A 19,114-nucleotide genomic window follows, 5' to 3' on the forward strand; every position below is an offset into this window, starting at 1 on the left:
CTTGGATGAAAAGAAATAGCTAATGGTCTGGCTGAGAATGGAAATAATGTACTGCTTTAAAATAATAGTTGCTATTTTTAGACTGACTTAAAAAGAGATGAGAAATTGTGATGCTTCTAATCTTCACGTAGCCTTAGACATTAGGAGATGCACTCTCGAAAATATCTAGTTACTTAGCGGTTACTCCAAATAAATTTTTGAAAACACTTTTAAAGATATTTTAAAAAATATATTTGCGAGAATGAGTGACTCAGCACTAGTTTTAAAGAGAGACTCTTGAAGTTCCATCACAAAGTAAACATAACAGCTTACGAAACAAAGATAGATTTCCATAGTAAATCTTGGTGGGAACAATGACACATTCCTGGACCTGGGATTCAACAGTGGGTATTAATTCAAAGCAGCTGGGTGCTGGGATTGAGAGTAAGACAGTCCTGTCTTCCTGCTGTGACCTTACAGAATCTGATGTGCAACAATATTTTGCTGCTTTTAAATGTGGCTTTATCCTTTTAGTGAGTCAGAGAGGGTCTGTAGAGGTACAGAGGCTTTTGTGTACTTCTGTCCAAGCTTTTCCTTTCAAGAAAACTCCCAGAGAGATCATGCTTCTTTAACAAAAGGTAGACCCATTCCCTCTGGAGTCTGTTTTCTTCTACTCAGCTCACTTTCCAGGCTGGATTTTATCCATGTTCTTTCTTATCTCAGTTTTTTTCCATAGTTTACATCTAGTGGTCACCTAGTTACATTTCAGGATTACAGTGTGCAGGGCACTGTGAAACTATTACGGATAAATATGCTTATAAAAGCAATTATATAGTCAAAGCGAAAACATTATTAGAGATTCTGGGGAGGAAGCTCAGAGGATAGAGGATGACAGCCATTTCCAATCAAATGGTGCTGGGGTACCCCCGGCAGGCTCGCCTCCAGTTCTCATGAGTAAAATATTCCATGGTTGTTATGACGGATTGATTGTCAGGAAGCATCAATCTGCTTATGTGGGCTGTGTGTGTATGTGTGTGTTTATACACACATAACGTGCATATTTAATGACATCCTGATCTCTGTTTCAGAACTAAGCTATTTTAAGTTTTCACCAAGTTAGAATCATTTCTCCAAAGTAAATAAGGAGACTCTCCATCTTGGTACTCTTGTTTACAAAAGAGATGACCAAACCTCCCTCCCCTGGGATTTTTCTGAGATTTTTTTTTTTTCTGAGGAAGGTTTGTGAATTTTTTAGAAATAGGAGGTCTACCTGGGAATTTCCGTGGTGTTCCCCCCCCCCCATAGTCATAACAGAGTGAGAAATGATAAAACTGTAGGTAGTTGAAAGAGTTAAAAAGGTTTTTGAGTTGGTCGCATCAGGGGAACAGATGGAGTGCAGGTAGGTGGAGAGGCTACTGTTTAAACAGAGGAGGGTTACTGTGTATTAGAAAGGCATGGATTTTGCAGGGTAGCTGGGGACTCAACATGCATTTGCTAGTAGACACAGTAAAGCGGAAGCTGAAGCATATGGCCAGGAAAGGAGTTAACGGGCCGCCGACAAAGAGGAAGAATGCGGCAGCTGAACTAACCAAGGGGAGTTGAGAAGTTGGTAAATTGGTTTTGAGGTGCCTAAAGGTCTTAAGAAACTAAGATGCCTCAGGTAATAGGAAATCAGTTTGGAAATATTCATACCGTTCCCTGCATTTGGGAAGTGTTTACATATGAACAGAGAACAAAATAAAAGGAAGCAGCTCTGAATGACCAGCTTGGGCTTTCACGAATATACAGAGGAGCAAAGCAGGTCAAGGAAGTGAAATCAGGTTAAGCCGTCAAGTCACAGAGGCAGGAAACCAATGAAGGCCATTGAGACGAGAAGAAACTGATCTGGTACCTGCGATCAGACAGAGGGTGGGACAGACGACTACAGCCTTTCTTCTTTGTGCTGGCCTTTGAAAAGTTCTGTTTTCTTTTTCTTTTCTTTAAACGATTAGGTTCAGTAAAACAAAACAAAACCAACCAACAGCAGTTGCCTTGGCTATGTTGGAACAAGGCCCTTTTCCTGTTGTGTTCTTGGCCCAATGTGATGAGTTTGCCCAGTCTGCAGGCCAGGCCATCTCTTCATCTGGCAGGGGGTCGTGTTTGCCCTGTGTGGACCTCAGATTGTCTCAGAGATTCATGAGATTATATTTATCAAGTCACCTGCAAGGTGCTAGAGAAATCTGAGGAGCTGTTACCCACATAACAATCTCTGCTATTTGTGGAGGATTTTAGACTTGATGGACATTCTTGTTTGAACTTTCAAATTGATTCTGCAGCTTGTCACCCCTTTATTTTTTTTTAATTAATTATTTTTTATTTTTTATTTTTTTTATTTGTTGGCTTCATTGGGTCTTTGTTGCTGCGCTTGGGCTTTCTCTAGTTGCAGGAGAGCAGGGATGCGATGCACGGGCTTCTCATCACAGTGGCTTCTCTTGTTGCAGAGCACGGGCTCTAGGGGCACGGGCAGCGTGTGGGCTCAGTTGTGGCGCACGGGCTTAGTTGCTCCGTGGCATGTGGGATCTTCCCAGACCAGAGCTCGAACCCATGTCCCCTGCATTAGCAGGCAGATTCTTAACCACTGAGCCACCAGGGAAGCCCCACCCCTTTCTTGCTTGTGTGTAATTAACCAAAATATGAATTAGAAGAGAGAAACATGTTTATGAATTCTATTATAATTTAGGAGAAAAGCAATGTAGTAAAATGCAAACTACCATGCACACACACACACAAACATAAAAAGCACAAAGAGGGCCCCATACTTACTGCTTCTTTAAAGTATATTCTGAAAATAAATGCAGTGGAGAGTTTTATAAAGGTCCCTTTGGATCAGTGGTTCATATGTCTTTTTTTTTTTTTAATGAGACCATCTTATTAAAACTAAATTTATTTATTTATTTTTATTTTTTGGCTGCATTGGGTCTTCGTCGCTGTGTGTGGGCATTCTCTAGTTGCGGGAGAGCAGGGACTACTCATTGCGATGCACAGGCTTCTCATTGCGGTGCTTCTCTTGTTGCAGAGCAGGGGCTTCAGTAGTTGTGGCATGTGGGCTCAGTAGTTGTGGCTCTCGGACTCTAGGGCACAGGCTCAGTGGTTGTGCCGCACAGGCTTAATTGCTCTGTGACATGTGGGATCTTCCGGACCAGGGCTGGAACCCATGTCCCCTGCATTGGCAGGGGGATTCTTAACCACTGAACCACCAGGGAAGGCCCTCATATGCCTTTTTAATTCATGAACTTCATTGAGAACTGGATAAAAACATTTATGGATCCCCTATCCCCTCCTCAAAAAAAAAATGTATATATATATGTGTATATATATATATATATATATATATGATCAGAGCTTCCCACAAGGGAACCTAAATCTAGGTAACATAAATATATGAATTGGGCCAAGTACAGACAATAAAGAACGTGGCATGTGTGTCAAACTAGAAAGTAATGCCAAGTTAAGACAATAGAGAATGGTTCAGTTTGTGAAAAGTTAGGCTGCACATCCTTACTTAAAGTAAATTCAAATTCTAAATAATTTCTTTTTCTTTTTAATTTTTTTAACAGTTTTTTGTTTGTTTTGTTTTGCTTTTTTTTTTTAATAAATTTATTTATTTATTTTATTTATTGGCTGTGTTGGGTCTTTGTTGCTGCACATGGGCTTTCTCTAGTTGCTGCGAGCGGGGGCTGCTCTTCATTGTGGTGCACGGGCTCCTCATTGTAGTGGCTTCTCGTTGTGGAGCACAGGCTCTAGGCACGTGGGCTTCAATAGTTGTGGCACACGGGGTCAATAGTTGTGGCACACGGGCTCAATAGTTGTGGCACATGGGCTTAGTTGCTCCGTGGCATGTGGAATCTTCCCAGAGCAGGGCTCGAACCCATGTCCCCTGCATTGGCAGGTGGATTCCCAACTATTGCGCCACCTAGGAATTCCTTTAATTTTTTTAAATTAATTAATTTATTTAATTTATTTATTGGCTGTGTTGAGTCTTCGTTGCTACACACGGGCTTTCTCTAGTTGTGGAGAGCGGGGGCTACTCTTCATTGTGGTGCACAGGCTTCTCATTGCTGTGGCTTCTCTTTGTTGTGGAGCACAGGCTCTAGGCGCTCGGGCTTCAATAGTTGTGGCATATGGGCTCAATAGTTGTGGCTCTCAGACTCTAGAGCACAGACTCAGTAGTTGTGGTGCACGGGCTTAGTTGCTCCACAGCATGTGACATCTTCCCGAACAAGGCATGGAAGCCATGTCCCCTGCATTGGTAGGTGAATTCTTAACCACTGCGCCACCAGGGAAGTCCCTCTTTTTTTCTAAATTGAAGTATAGTTGATTTATAATATTATGTTAGTTTCAGATGTACAGCATAGTGACTCAGTATTTTTGCAGATTATACTCCATCATAGGTTATTATAAGATAAGAGCTATAATTCCCTGTGCTGTACAGTATATCCTTGTTGCTTATGTATTATAAATATAGTAGTTTGTATTGTTAATCCCATACCCCTAATTTGTCTCTCCTCTTTTGTAACCACAGGTTTGTTTTCTATATCTGTGAGTCTGATATTTATTTCTACTATTTTTTTTTTAGATTTCACATGTAAATGATCTCATATAGTACTTGTCTTTCTCTGTCTGACTTATTTCACTAGGCATAATATTCCCTAGGTCTATCCATGTTGCTGCAAATGGCAATATTTCATTCTTTTTTATGGCTGAGTAATATTCCATTGTGTATGTATACATATCACATCTTCATAATCCAGTCGTCTGTTGATGAGCACTTGGGTTGCTTCCATGTCTTGGCTATTATAAATAGTGCTGCTATGAACATTGGGGTGCATGTATCTTTTCAAATTAATGTTTTCATTTTTTTTCTGGATATATACCCAGGAGTGGAATCGCTGGATCATATAGTTCTGCTTTTAGTTTTTTGAGGAACCTCCATATTGTTTTCCATAGGGCCACCAACGGTGTACAAAGGGTTCCCTTTTCTCTACATCTTCACCAGCATTTGTCATTTGTAGGCTTTTTCCTGATAGCCATTTTGACAGATGTGAGATGATATTCCACTGTTGTTTGATTTGCATTTCTCTAATAATTAGTGATGTCGAGCATCTTTTCATGTGCCTGTTGGCCATCTGTGTCTTCTTTGGGGAAATGTCTTTTCAGGTCTTCTGCCCATTTTTGGATTGCATTGTTTAAACAATTTTTTTTTTATAAAAAACAGCACGTGCTAAAATACAACACATTTGAGGTAAATTTGACCCTCCAATTCCTCCAGTTTGCAATCCTAAGCTTTTATTTATTGTGTGTAAACATGGGGGTATTCTCGCTTTTTGCCCTAAGGCACGGCAACAAGCTCAAACGCGTCACCAAATGGCAGAGGACAGCAAAGGCGAGTACTCATCAATTCTTCAGAAATTCAACCACGAGCAGCATGAGTATTACCACACTCATATTCCCAATATCTTCCAGGTAAGTAGTTCAGATCGCTCAGATTTTTTTGTAAAATATGTATTTCTTTATTTGGTTGCGCTGGGTCTTAGTTGCGGCAGGCGGGCTCCTCAGTTGTGGCATGTGCAGCATGTGAACCCTTAGTTGCGGCATGCATGTGGGATCTAGTTCCCTGACCAGGCATGGAACCCAGGCCCTCTGCATTGGGAGCTCGGGGTCTTAACCACCACGCCACCAGGGAAGTCCCAGATCTCTCAGATTTGCTTTGCTTAGAAACATATTGCCTTGAAATCATGATTTCTGGGCTTATATTCTAAGTATTTATACAATTCTAAATTTCCTCTAATTCAAATCGTTTTTTTTAACCATTCAGCTCAAGCATTGACTGGCATTAAGATGAAATATAACATGAATCTCAAGATTAATCAATAGCCTTTGTGAGCTTCCTTGGTTAACCCCTGCAGCCATTCTTGGTCAGTCTTAGAACTGTGATTCTTAGATTAACACTCTTTCTGCTAAAAGGACCGCTCTGGCTACAAAAATGCCAGCTTACCTTTAGGAACCAAAGCAGCATTGAGACAGTTGTAGGATTTGAACAGATGACAGTTTGGGTTTGGATTATTTTTCTTTTGGCTACTTCAGCTTGTCAAAAATAGTATGAGAAAAAGTATGTATGTGTTCCCCCACTTTGGAATTTTTTTTACAACTTCAAGTCCAACTGTAGAAAAAATAATAAATATTTGTTTCATAGTGTCTACACAGCAAACAGGAACCTCCAGCTTGTAGAAGGAAGGTACACTAGTTAATCTCAGCCTGTGTTGGGTCAAGGTAGTTAAACAAATGCCATGCTTTTGGTAAAGGATGAAACAGTGACTCAAAGATGGAGGAAATATTTGAAATGTAATACCAAATGGTGTTAATAGTAAAACTACTTGAGTTTTGTGTTCTTACTGAAATCGAAATGGAATTGTGCAACGTGTACATTTCGGCAGCCTAATAATTCGTAAAGTAGGCATCCAGCTGGCTAATAGAGGCACAAGAAATTTACAGTTGCTCTAACTCTAACCTTTTTATAGGCCTGTTTCCCCCCAGAGAAGTTTTTAGAGGTAACAGTGCTGCCAAAAAACAACTTCCTTAGGTAACAGTGGACCAAATTAATTTTATGCAAACTCTAATATTGCAGAAGATACAAGAGATGGAGGAGAGGAGGATAGTGAGAATTGGAGAATCGGTGAAGACATATGCAGAGCTGGACCGGCAGGTGATTCCAATCATTGGGAAGTGCTTGGATGGGATAGTAAAGGCAGCCGAGTCCATTGATCCGAAAAATGTAAGTACTGTAGTTCAGACTTAATTTATGACTGTTTGCGGTCCCATTGTTTCCCCACCCCTTTCCACAGTGACCAAACTTAATCACCTGAAAGTAGTTGCTTTCAGTGGTCACAAGCACTTTTCAACAGTAGCACTATTTCAGAGTTTTTCCCTCTGTGTTTTGGATCCAGTGTAGTCGCTGGCACACTTAGAATTGTGGAGCCAAATCTGCTAGTCTAGGTTTAGGTTCATAAAACAATGACGATAGTGTCTTAAGGAAGTTTATTTTTCCTCCCACATAAAGATGTCTAGAGGCAAGAGGGTCCAACCATGGTATAGGCAGATGGTCCACAAGTCCTCAGGGACCCAGGCTTCTCCTAGTTCACAATTTTTGATGGTGTGACTTTCAAACTCAGGATGGCTTCTGCAGCTCCAGCCATCACATCCAAATTCCAGAAAGCATTATATAGAGAAGGGCCCATACTGTCTCTTTAAAGAGGCTTCCTAAAGTTGCTCACTGTACTTCTGCCTACATCTCAGACGTCAAAACTTAGTCCAGGGGCCACCTCACGCTGTACAAAAAGACTGGGGAGTGAAGCCTTTTTGTTGGGTGGCCATGTGCCTGACTTAAAATCAGGGTTCTTGTTACTAAGAAGGAAGGGTGATTGGCTATTGCAAGACAATTGACACTTGTGGCACAGCTGCAAATGTGACATCAACTAAAATAGCTACGGCAAAGTAAAATGTGGGCTCATGGTAGGAAGTTGAGATCTTTCCAAATTATCTTCTCTAGAAGTTTTTTTTTTTTTCTAGTAGTTGTTTTAAATCAGGTGATTATTGGGTTAGAATGTTATTACAAATCACATGTCCTTTTGTAACACCTTAACTATGCATCTATCTATCTTTGACACGATGGTTGTCATTTCCTTACACATCGGTCTTCACCACCTGTCCCTGAGAAGACTCTGAAGTCAAAGTTCCTAGCAGGGTGCACACCACAGAGTAGGCAATCAGTTCACTGATTTATTCAGCAAACATTTATTGCACCATTATCACCGGGCTCCATCTAGGTACTAGGGATACAGTGGAGGAAGAACAGAAGGGTGCTTACGTTCTAGTGGAGGAGAGACTGTGAATAAATATATGCATAAAGAAAAATTATTCAGTAAATTCATATCTTTGAACCACAATGAACCAAAGAAATTGGAGAGATTTCTACTCTTTCCTTTGACTGTGTATATGCCAGATTGCTTTAAGAATTTTTTTTTTTTTTTTTTTTTTTTTGGCTGCATTGGGTCTTTGTTGCTGCATGTGGGCTTTTTTCTCTAGTTGCTGTGAGCAAGGCTACCCTTCTTTGCAGTGCACAGGCTTTTCGTTGTGGTGGCTTCTCTTGTTGAAGAGCACGAGATCTAGGTACACGGGCTTCAGTAGTTGTGGCATGTGGGCTCAGTAGTTGTGGTGCACGGGCTTAGTTGCTCTGTGACATGTGGGGTCTTCCCGAACCAGGACTCGAAACTGTCCCCTGCATTGGCAGGCAGATTCTTAACCACTGCACCACCAGGGAAGTCCCGCTTTAAGACTTTCTGATGAGAACCAGGTTTTGTTTTGTTTTGTTTGTTTGTTTGTTTTAAACTGGTCCATTTTATTTATTTATTTATTTATTATAAGCAAGGTATTTAATTTATTTATTTATTTGGCTGTGTTGGGTCTTTTTTGCTGTGCGCAGGCTTTCTTTTTAGTTGCAGTAAATCGGGGCTACTCTTCGTTGTGGTGCACGGGCTCCTCATTGCCATGGCTTCTCTTGTTGTGGAGCAGGGGCTCTAGGCGCGTGGGCTTCAGTAGTTGCAGCACATGGGCTCAATAGTTGTGGCTCACGGGCTCTAAAGCGCAGGCTCAATAGTTGTGGCACATGGGCTTAGTTCAATCCCTGGAGCAGGGATCGAACCCATGTCCCCTGCATTGGCAGGTGGATTCTCAACCACTGCGCCACCTAGGAAGCCCGAAAACCAATTTTTGTATTACTGTATTTTTCAAGAGAATTGCGTATAAATTGCCCAATTTTTCTGCTTTTAGCAAAATCATTCTTCATTAATATTCGTTTCTCTAAATGTAGAAAAATGGTTAGTTATATTAAAAGTATCTTCAAATCTTTGCTAGACATGTAGCTTTACAAATTATTCTTTCTAATGATAGAAATATTACTAGAAAAAGTCTATTATTAATCAATATAACTTCTTTAGAATATCATGTGTATGAAGTCATCATAGTTCATTGTGTGAGAATTATTTGCTTGCATTTGAATGTATTTGTTTGTGATGGGTGTAATTGCAGGATTCACAGCTGGTCATAGAAGCTTATAAGTCCGGGTTTGAGCCTCCGGGAGACATTGAATTTGAGGATTACACTCAGCCTATGAAGCGCACTGTGTCTGATAACAGCCTTTCGAATTCCCGAGGAGAAGGCAAATCAGAGCTCAAATTTGGTGGCAAATCCAAAGGAAAGTTATGGCCGTTCATCAAAAAAAATAAGGTACTGATGGCTGGACCCAGTGTGAAATGAGTGTTATAAAGTGTGGAGATGGATACTTTATCTTTTAGTCTCAAAGGAATGGAGATTTTAAGCTTGTAGTTTCAGAATGCAAAAAAAGCTAGTGTGCTATTTTATTTTAAGACTCTGTCTCTTTGGTGGTGGTACCTTGGCCATGGCCATTTGTCCTATTTCAGATGCATTATCACCTGCACCGTGTCACCCACTCTAACAGATTACTGACCTCTGGCTGTTTCGCATCACGCCTTTCACTCCTAAGTCTCCTAGTTTGCTGGTTACCTGGGCTGAGAGAAGGGACATCATGCAACAGTTCTATAACCATGTATCCGCATATCTAATTGAAATTGTTTACACGGGATAATAACTTGGTTTCGAACTCATGTTAACATATGTATCCATGAACATTTTTCATTTTCTTTTTATAGTGTGATACGTAGGTGCATGACAGCATTAACCTGGGCATAAAGTGTGATTGAGGCAACATGACTGCTTTAACCTTGGAATAATTTAATATTTCATTTTAAAAGGCTGTCTTTCTGTTTTCACAACCTTAGCATTTAAGGACTTTCATTTTCTCCCATCAAGCTGTGTTAGTTTAGGTGGTTTAGAAATATTTACCCTTCTGGCTTACACTGGTTTAGAGTAATTAGAATGGTAGTTTGCATGTGAAAGTCTGCATGAGCTTCTTGTCAGATATTTCTTGCTGTTCTTCTGTTGCTTTACTTACTAAAACTCCCACTTTCATCATATTCTCCACTTAACATATCCTTACATGTTTTCTTTTGGACCATGGCCTGAATATTTAATTGTTTGTGTTTGACTTGCTTTGGGTTTCAAATATGATTTGATGCTTATTTTTGTTTTGTGTCTTATCTTCTTGTTTCTGATTTTTTACTCTGTCACTGCTCCATCTCTTACACGTAGCTTATGTCCCTTTTAACATCCCCCCATCAGCCTCCCCCACCTCCCCCTGCCTCTGCCTCACCCTCTGCTGTTCCCAACGGCCCCCAGTCTCCCAAGCAGCAAAAGGAACCCCTCTCCCATCGCTTCAACGAGTTCATGACCTCCAAACCCAAAATCCACTGCTTCAGGAGTCTAAAGCGTGGGGTAAGTTCTGCTCTGGAATCCTGTCTCTCTTGTGCGCTTTGGTTGCATGTTTTGTTCTGCATAACTTATTTTGTTTGTGAATGACTCCATTGTGTTTTTCCATAACATAAAACAATAAGAACCTATGATTCATTATAGCTGGAAAGAAGAAGAGCCACAAAGAGAGGAAGGAAGGAAGCAGGATGGATGGAAGGAGAAAGGAGAGGGGAAGCCAGCCAGTCCAGAGTTCTTTTTGTCTGTAGTACCTTTTGGATGGCCCTTTCTCCATTTCCCTTTTGAAACTTATAAGGCATTAATATTTTACCTTCATTTTACCAAAAAAGGAAACTTGGATTCCATTTCTAAAGCTAGTGATATTTGAGGAGTTGGAAATCAATGTATGGTCAGAAAATATTTGCTTAATAATTACTGAAACAGTGTGTAATGAAGGTACTTCTCTCTGAGCTGTGCCTCAGGGTTTGAGGGGAAATGGTATGGTTACAGGGGTTTCCTTAGCTATTTTGGTGAATGTACAAGATGTTGATTAAATATCTGATAACAGAACTGACTGCAGAAGACCTAATGCAGTATTTATCTTGAAAGGGTGAAATAATAGCGGCTGACATTTACTGAGTGCTTGTTATTTGCCAGACTCTGTTCTCTGTACTCATTTACTTTTTTCAACCACCCTATGAACTTAGGTACTAAGATTTCTTTACTGTACTGAAAAGAAAACTGATGCATGCAAAGATGAAATTAGGAAGATACAGAGCCAGGATTTAAAGCCAGGAAGCCTGCTTATGATCTGAGATTCCATGAGTCCATTCTCAGGGAGAATCTGTTGTACTATGATTGACTCATAAGTGGATGTTCTTTAGACTCAGGTTTGCCATCCTAATTAAGATCTCATGTGCTTAAGTCACAGGGTTTTATGGAATTGATCAGCAATCCAAAGTAGATACCAGTTTGGTTTTTTAGAAAAAGATTGGAACAAGGTCATTTGTAGCCTCCTGAATAAACCTAAATGGTCAGCCTAGTCTAAGCCATCCCAAAATATTCTTTATACTGAATAATAAGTAAACAAACAGTAAGTGCGTTCACACATCCAGTAAGGTTTTCTTTTGTCTTGTCCTGTGGGAGTAGTACAATACAGTTGTAGTGGGATGTGTTCTTGTACAAATATAATTTTTTACTTTTCGCTTTTTCTGTGTAAGAAAGATGTAAATATAATAGATTGCTACATTGTTACAAAAACCTCATTTCTTTATATGCAGTGTTCCTTTAGTAATGGACTCTCAAAGTTTTATGTAAAGAGCACAGTTGGTGAAATTATCCTGTTTTAAGGTTACCCAGCATATCCAGGTTAAGAATTAGAATTTAATTTCCTAAAGATTTCAAGAGAGGCTTTGTAGGAAGGCAGAATATAGCTTCAAAAGTGGGTGATGGAGTGTGTTGAATTCTATAATTAGATGTCCATTATGCTGGCTTTTAGAATTCTCCATCCATCTCTGCTCCTTGTTCATCGAAGAATTTCCAACATATATGTCACTACACTAGACTATAGACTATAAAGCATTACATTAACTGTAAATCAGTCACCCCATCTCTGCTGCTTCTAAAACCTTCACAGACAGAGCACTCATTTATTGTATTTATAAAAATATGTCTGCATTGTCTTTTGGAACCTCATAATGAAGGATGTCGAATATTGGTGATTGTTTACCGTTTGTGTGTGTATCTATTCCATTCTTCTCAGCATCCAGCCTGTTGGTTGCAGATGGTTTCTGAATCGTGTTTCATGGTGTTCTCTAAATGTTTCGGAAGAGACCAAGAATGTCAGTAATCAATAAGTGTAAGAAAAGATGGCTAGGAAATAATTAACGCTTGAAAACAAAAACAGTACAATGAGAAATGGGTTATTTTGATTAAAGGAAGCCCCTCCCTTAAAAAAACATAATTAGCAAAATAAATTTTATTTCTTACACCTGAAATCTGTGCTCAGCAAACCTCTATTTAAAAAAAAATTTCCTAAATGTTGAGTGTGTTTTCGAGAATAAACACACACACACACACACACGCACTAGAAGCATCAGTAAATAAACAGAAACATATTTTTGCTTCCCTCATTTTTAGTTGATCTGTTTTTAGGGTCATATTTGATGTGCTTTTCTTCAGGAAGTAGCAGTGCAGGGGGAGAAAAAAGGACAGGAAATACATCCTAGAAGTAAGATTAGGAAGTTTAAAATAATCTGAAGTTTGGGGAAATAAATTTGATTTTAAAGCAATTTCAAAACGGAAGGTACATGGTTTAACAGGATCTATGACTAAAATGATACAGTGCTTGCTACTATTTCATTTATTCTACTTTTTAACTTTAAGACTGTTGCACCAAAGATAGGAAGAGGATTCTAGGAGAATAACATATCTGTGATTTTAATATGTCTTTTAATTTATCATGTTTTGCAGCTTTCAGATCCAGATTTTAATCATTTGTTTCTATTATCATAATGTATAAATCCTATGCCCGCATGTCTGCACATAACAGATTTTGTTTCTGAATAACTAAGTAGGATAAAATATTTTTGATTGTAAATCATTCATATTTGTAAGAAAATGTCTCATTGAACATCTTTAAAGATTGGCATGCCACCATTATTAACCATTATTTCATCTTTACTTAAGTCAAAGAAAAATGAAGCTAGATTGTGTGTTTTCAATTTGCAGTCTACCAAGCATACCTTTACTGTCTTAAGGTTTCTTTTTCTGGTCTGAGCAGGGAGCTTCTAAATCTAAAATATGGACGTATTTTCCCCACGTTTTAGAGTGAATTGTACGGAAAAATACCCTCATAGTTGATCAAAAGATTTTGAAAATCCCCACCAATTGTTTTTCAGATGTAACAATCTTCTGGTTACTTTCATTTTATTTATTTCACCTTGTTCTCTTGCTGATTATTGGCAGACTCAGTCTCTCTGTTTTCACAAAGAACTCATGAAGAGGACGATAGGGAAACCCACGTATGCTTTTGAAGCTAGGGACTATGTTGTAAGTTTACCTGTGACGGCTAGGTCATACGGTCACGGCACAGGCACTAACCCCTGTGACAGCACCAAGACTGGGGACCCAGATGCTCTCTGACCCAGACACTGGGAAAAGCCTCATTGTATCGAACCAACCACAGGCTTCTTCATCCGGAAAAGTTGCATGGAAAAAGGAACCAAACTTCCCAATAGCAATCAAACTTCCTAGACGTGTCAGTGAGCCGAGCTCGTATTTTTCCCCTTCGCGTTGATTGGGACTGCCATCCAAGCTGATGTCACTGGGTATGATTTTATGGCAGAATGTCACCCCTAAAACGCAGCTGGTCACGGGAGGATGACACTCCCGCGGATGGCAGTGTGTAGCACTTACCCACACCCACGTCTGGAACAGATGGATCTGTAAGGGGCAACCAAAAAAATCAGTGAAGCCTGAGCAAGGTCATAGAGCAGTGAAATGACTTTCCGTGGACCTTAAACCACAGATACTTACATATTCACGTTCACTGTCCCCTTTCTTCGTACTTGAGGTTAGTACCTGTGACGGCCCAATAACACATGGATCCGCCAGCTCTGTGTGCCCTCATGTGTTATTGACACTCGTGGCTTCCCAGGCTCCGTAATTGTTGCCTGAAACTGACAGCTTTTTAGTTCTTCAGGTGTCTTGCGACGCACTTAATGCAACCTTTAAAAGTATTCTCTCGGCAGATGATTCCATTTCTAATTTGAAATGATCTCACTGGCTGGTTTACAGCTTAAGACCAAAAACCAGTTTATAATTGTTAGAAAGGATGTCGTGTACCGTGATGGCACTTCTTGTAGATTATCCATCACTGTTCACTTCAAAAAATTGAATTTGTCTGAGAAGTCGATAACTGCCTATTTCTATTAGGATTTGTTCTCAATCCTAATGACTTGTTTTTATGATGAAGTGGTTATATTCCCATGCTAGTAGTTTTGATGTTAGAATTCTGTTTTCAGAATGCTTAAGAAAGACTATATTGTATTACTTTAAGCAATGGAAGTAGCTGAATAGATAGCAGAGAGAGTGCAGAGTGTAAATTAGCAACATTTACAGGGTAATGTCTGAGAAAACATTTGTATATGGTCGTATGCTTTGCAGGGAAGGTATTTGCAAAGTTTTCTGCTGTGCACCATAAGTGTTGTCTGTAAAGAACTCAAACTGTGATGAACAGATCTGTGCTAAAGTTTACAGGAGGGGCTCAAGGCGTTCATGTAGGTTGCCTACATGAGAGCAGTCACGAAAATGATTGTCTGTACTTTTTCCCCCAAGGTTTTGTCTTGCTACTTCTTTCCTTAAAAGTCTGTTTTCCCATAGGGAAAATTTCTTTAAAAGCTTAATGCCTGTTCACGAAGAAATGTCAACTTTGAGTGAATCTGAAGAATAAGATTTTAAAAATCTAGTTAAGAAATTTTTAACACCTTCTCCCTTCCCAATTTAAAATCAAAGTGCACTTTCTTTGGTACTTTGTCTCCAACATATTTTTGGATCCTACTACCAATTGCCTAAACTTTAAGGATTGATAACAGCTAAATAAATATGCACCGAACTCTCAGTACTGCTTTATAGCCAAAAAGTATGTCTCACCTGTTTCTGAAGAACCCATGTTTCTTTTCCTAATTTTGAGATGCCTTTTAATCTGGTTTTAGATCCAGTAATTAGTATAGTTTTGCCAGCCTTCAGGCCTAGCAGAATTGCAGCTGCTGTGTCCTGGTAATTAATAGGAAATCCATAGCAAGGAGTAAGTACCCCTTGGTAGTTGAGACAGTTGACTCTCTGTTTCCTAAAGGTAACTTGTAAGAGCAGCAACTTCTGTTAACTGCCCAGGTGCTACAGAACCCCTGTGGGTTGGGCTCTGAGTTCAATAGAAAGCCCCAGAAGACACCTACGTGCAGTGCATCTCATGCTTTCACCTGCAGCCAGGTGCTGAGAGGCTCCCTGGCTCCTGCAGGTTGGTTCTTAGAGCATCTTCCAGTCCTTGGTTCCCATTTACCAATTTGAAACTTTGCCTTAATACCTTTAGGAAATGCCAGTGTCCATATTTTATTAGATCTCCTTAAGATAAAAATGTTACTGGGATGTTGCGGAAGTAATTGCTTTCCCAACTCTTTTAGTCTGTTTGAAACTTTCCACGGCAAATTTGGTGAACAAAAACGATGTGATTATTTCCACCTTTTAGAATCACGGTATGTCACCGACTGCAAACTTCTATTAGTTTATAAGTTTATACTCAGGCTGATGTGAACAATCCTGGACAGTAAATGGAAACTCTCGTTTTCTGTCTTTATTCTCTGCTCTGGCAATGTGGCAGCTAAAGAAAGATTTTGGTAGCTCAGCCTCTCTTGGGAACTTTGGCACAGATCCGCTACAAATCATTTTCACAAAGTGCCAGGTGAATTTATGTGTTATGTTAATTCAGTGGAACGGACCAAGTTTTTCTTCTTCTCATGTATTGTTGTTTCTCTCTCTCTCTTTTTACCCCTATTACCCCTTCAATTTTTACACGAAGCTTTCTCTCAAGCTGGTAAGCACAATTACTCCATGCATGTCCTAAATCTAATCAGGTTTTTTTGGTGTATGTTTTGTGGGTGCCACGTGCAACGTATCTTCAAAGTTAACTGTTGATTTGTGTTTCCCTTGTGTGTGCTTTTGTTGGTGTTTCTTTATTAGACCTCTGGAAGACAAAGGTCCAGAGTCTAACAGAGGTGATTGTAATCTTTTCAAGTGGCTAAGAAAATTAACGCTTAACTCACGATTTGGTTTTCTTTACCACTGGAGTCTTAAGAGGATGACAGATGTTGATAAACTTTACTTAAATATGAATTTAACTATGAATATTAAATATGGGGGAGTTTATGTATTGGATCATTTTGAATAAAAGCAAATTTAATAGTTGAAAGTTGCTCCTCCCCGGGAGCCACAGAAGCAGATGAAAAACACTGGGGACCTGAGGGAGACATGCAGCAATGATGCTGGACTTGAGCTCAGGTCTAAGGCACCTTCAAGAGTTGAACGCCATGAAATCTTTAAGTTGCTACATAAGTGTTGGATTGGCCTAAAGGGTCTCTCGGGTTTTTCTATACCATCTTATGGAAAAAACCCGAACGACCTTTTTGGCCAACCCACTATGTTGGTGCCTCGTGCGTGGCTGATTCAAGAAATCAAAGATGATTTTATGCACAATGAAAAGAGCCTCCTAAGCCTTTCTAAAATGATTTCTTTAGTGTTCGGTGTTGTTTCTACTTTTAATTCCATAGCCCTAGTAAATAGTCAAACTAATCATTAAATCTATTAAAAGAAATTCTTAACCACATAACCCATACTATACTTCAAATATGTATAAGTCACGTAGTATTCTCAAACACCACAGCTGAGAATACCCTAAAATTATGAACAATGATGCACTGTGACAAGTCAGCCAGGAATCAGACGAGCATTTTATCCACTGCTGTTGAGAACGTAGGACAATATTTTATGGTTATCCTTATACATCCTTTTCTATGGGTTTGAGGATATGCATAAACATATAAACATAATTTTTAAACCTGACTCAGTATTTGGCAACAGATCCAGCCCTAAAGAAAAAGACTATTTTATTAAACTAAACATTTCTTAGACGGTAAAATAAAATCCCAAGGAGAGTTCTACAGGAAGGCAAGAGCTAGATGCTTAAATGAACATCAGTCATTAGCAGCAGTATGAATTTGAGAGAAACTGGATCCACTAACTGGGAGTCTGTCACATGCCAGGGTTTCTTTTTTGCCCTTTACTTGTTCTTTTGCTCACGTGCTAGCAGCAAAAGATAGTATTATCAGGCAGTCTTTCTGTTTGAGATAAAACATTTTACCAGCCTGGTATTGAATTGTTGCTTGATGCCCTTACGTTGAAGCTAATAAAGAAGTTACACAAAGACGGCTTGGGTGTAAAAATAATAAAACTCAAGAAGCAGCCTGTGTTATTGCCCAGGAGCAAGTGTTTGATTCCAATAGCAGGTAAAACAAGATCCTCTTAGAGCCACAGCCATTGAAAATATACATATTTTGGCCCCTCTTCCAAACCCCCAGCAGGGCCAGTCTCTTGGGGACCCCTCCAAAGAGTTCAGAAGATCTACTCTCACTCAAAGGTAGAAATAAAAACTCCTTTGTGGCAAAATGAATCATAGGTCAGAGTATTGTTTGAAAGAATTCAAGCTTCAAAAGGCTAATAGGACAAAATGAACCTCTGAAGATACTTTCCAGAAACCTCGAGTTTCTTTGGATCTAGAAGAAGCTGTTGACCTGAGTCTCCAATGGTACATGAAGTTTGTTTGAGGCATAGTTATTGAGACTAGTTTTTAAATAACAACACAGAAATATAGAATATCTATTGAAAGGGACCTAATTGGTTGGTGAGACTAACTCCTGATCACATGAAGGGAATTCATTTATTATTTAACTGCTTTCGTTTTTATAGATAGTCAGGTTGCATTTGTTGTTGTTGTTGTTTGGGATATCTATTTAAAAGTCATAAGTTAGAGTGTTTTTTACTGCAGATTTCTTTGCACCTGTTTATCCAGTGCAAGATCTCACACCTGTTCACAGTCTAGACCTATGCCGTACAATGTGGTATCCACTCACCACATGTGACTTAATTAAATTTAACTTCATTTAAATGAAAAGTAACTAAAATTTTAATATTCAGTCCCACAGTGTACTGGGCACACATCAAGGGCCCAACAGCCACGTGTGGCTACTATATTGGACGGTGCAGATGTGAGAACATTTCCATCATAGATGGAAAGTGCTCATAGAAAGTTCTTTGAGTCACGTAGCACATAGTAAGGCTCAACAAATATGAATGAATTAACACTGACCACTTGCTAGGTTTGCTGACTTCTGCTTTGAGGCTCTGTGATTGAGTTGAGAAAATTGAAAAGCACTTAATTAAGGTTTCAAGTATTATAACACAGTATATGGAAAAGGAAAAACGAGTCTGCTTTATTTTTAAATTGAAGGTTAATTGGCTTCATCTTAGTTTTAGAAGCAAGTTGAACTTCCTTGGTTTGGCGTTAAGGAATAATCACTTCTATTTTGCTTTCACTCAAATCTCGTCCCCACCCCCCCACCCCGCCCCCCACACGAGTCTTTGAGACTGTTAGCTGAGAGGTCTTTGGTGGCCTTAGTGGTGAACTATTTGCTGAATCACAAACTTCCAACCCAGCAGCCTGGCATTTTCTCATAAGCAGCCTAGGAACTTCAGTCACAAGCCCCTGTGTAAGCTGCTTGGCAAACCCAAGCTGATTTTGCAATTACATTATCCGGGTCCCTTCCTTTCCACCCACTCCCAGGCAAGCCTGTCTTGCCTTTGTTTAATCGGTTCTAAAGCAAAATCTCTTTTCTAAATGCCCTGGCTTATCCCTGGCTATGAGTACATTTCTCTTTCTTTATGAAAATAGCCTCATTTAAGGATAAAGCATTTGATGGCCACAACTAAGCCACAGCTTCTGAAGAGTAAGTGTAGGTAAAAGTCTAGAAACTCACTGTTGATATTTTCCACTTAAATCCCATGCACAGAGGAAAGAGAGCCATTGTCTTGGGAAGGGAATCAAGAGATCAGTGTATACTTCTGGTGAATTAGAAACAGCTGAGGTTGATTTCATATGCTGTGGGAA

At 39.5% G+C, this 19,114-nt stretch overlaps 1 protein-coding gene across 16 annotated transcripts in view; it reads left to right on the forward strand.

Annotated features, from left to right (window-relative positions):
• The window catches only part of FNBP1 (formin binding protein 1), a 131,668-nt gene that overhangs the window by 94,712 nt on the left and 17,842 nt on the right, over positions 1–19,114 (forward strand). For 4 of the 16 annotated variants that reach the window (XM_057719836.1, XM_057719834.1, XM_057719835.1 and 1 more), the window contains 5 exons: positions 5,353–5,481; positions 6,644–6,790; positions 9,103–9,300; positions 10,243–10,425; positions 15,974–15,988. In XM_057719836.1, coding sequence (XP_057575819.1) covers positions 5,353–5,481; positions 6,644–6,790; positions 9,103–9,300; positions 10,243–10,425; positions 15,974–15,988 — 672 coding nt within the window. The remainder of the gene's footprint in view (positions 1–5,352; positions 5,482–6,643; positions 6,791–9,102; positions 9,301–10,242; positions 10,426–15,973; positions 15,989–19,114) is intronic. The other 12 variants (XM_057719841.1, XM_057719842.1, XM_057719839.1 and 9 more) reach the window with 6 other exon arrangements.

The sequence above is a fragment of the Hippopotamus amphibius genome, chromosome 2 (genome assembly GCF_030028045.1).
Source record: "Hippopotamus amphibius kiboko isolate mHipAmp2 chromosome 2, mHipAmp2.hap2, whole genome shotgun sequence".
In the NCBI taxonomy this organism is placed as follows: Eukaryota; Metazoa; Chordata; class Mammalia; order Artiodactyla; family Hippopotamidae; genus Hippopotamus; species Hippopotamus amphibius.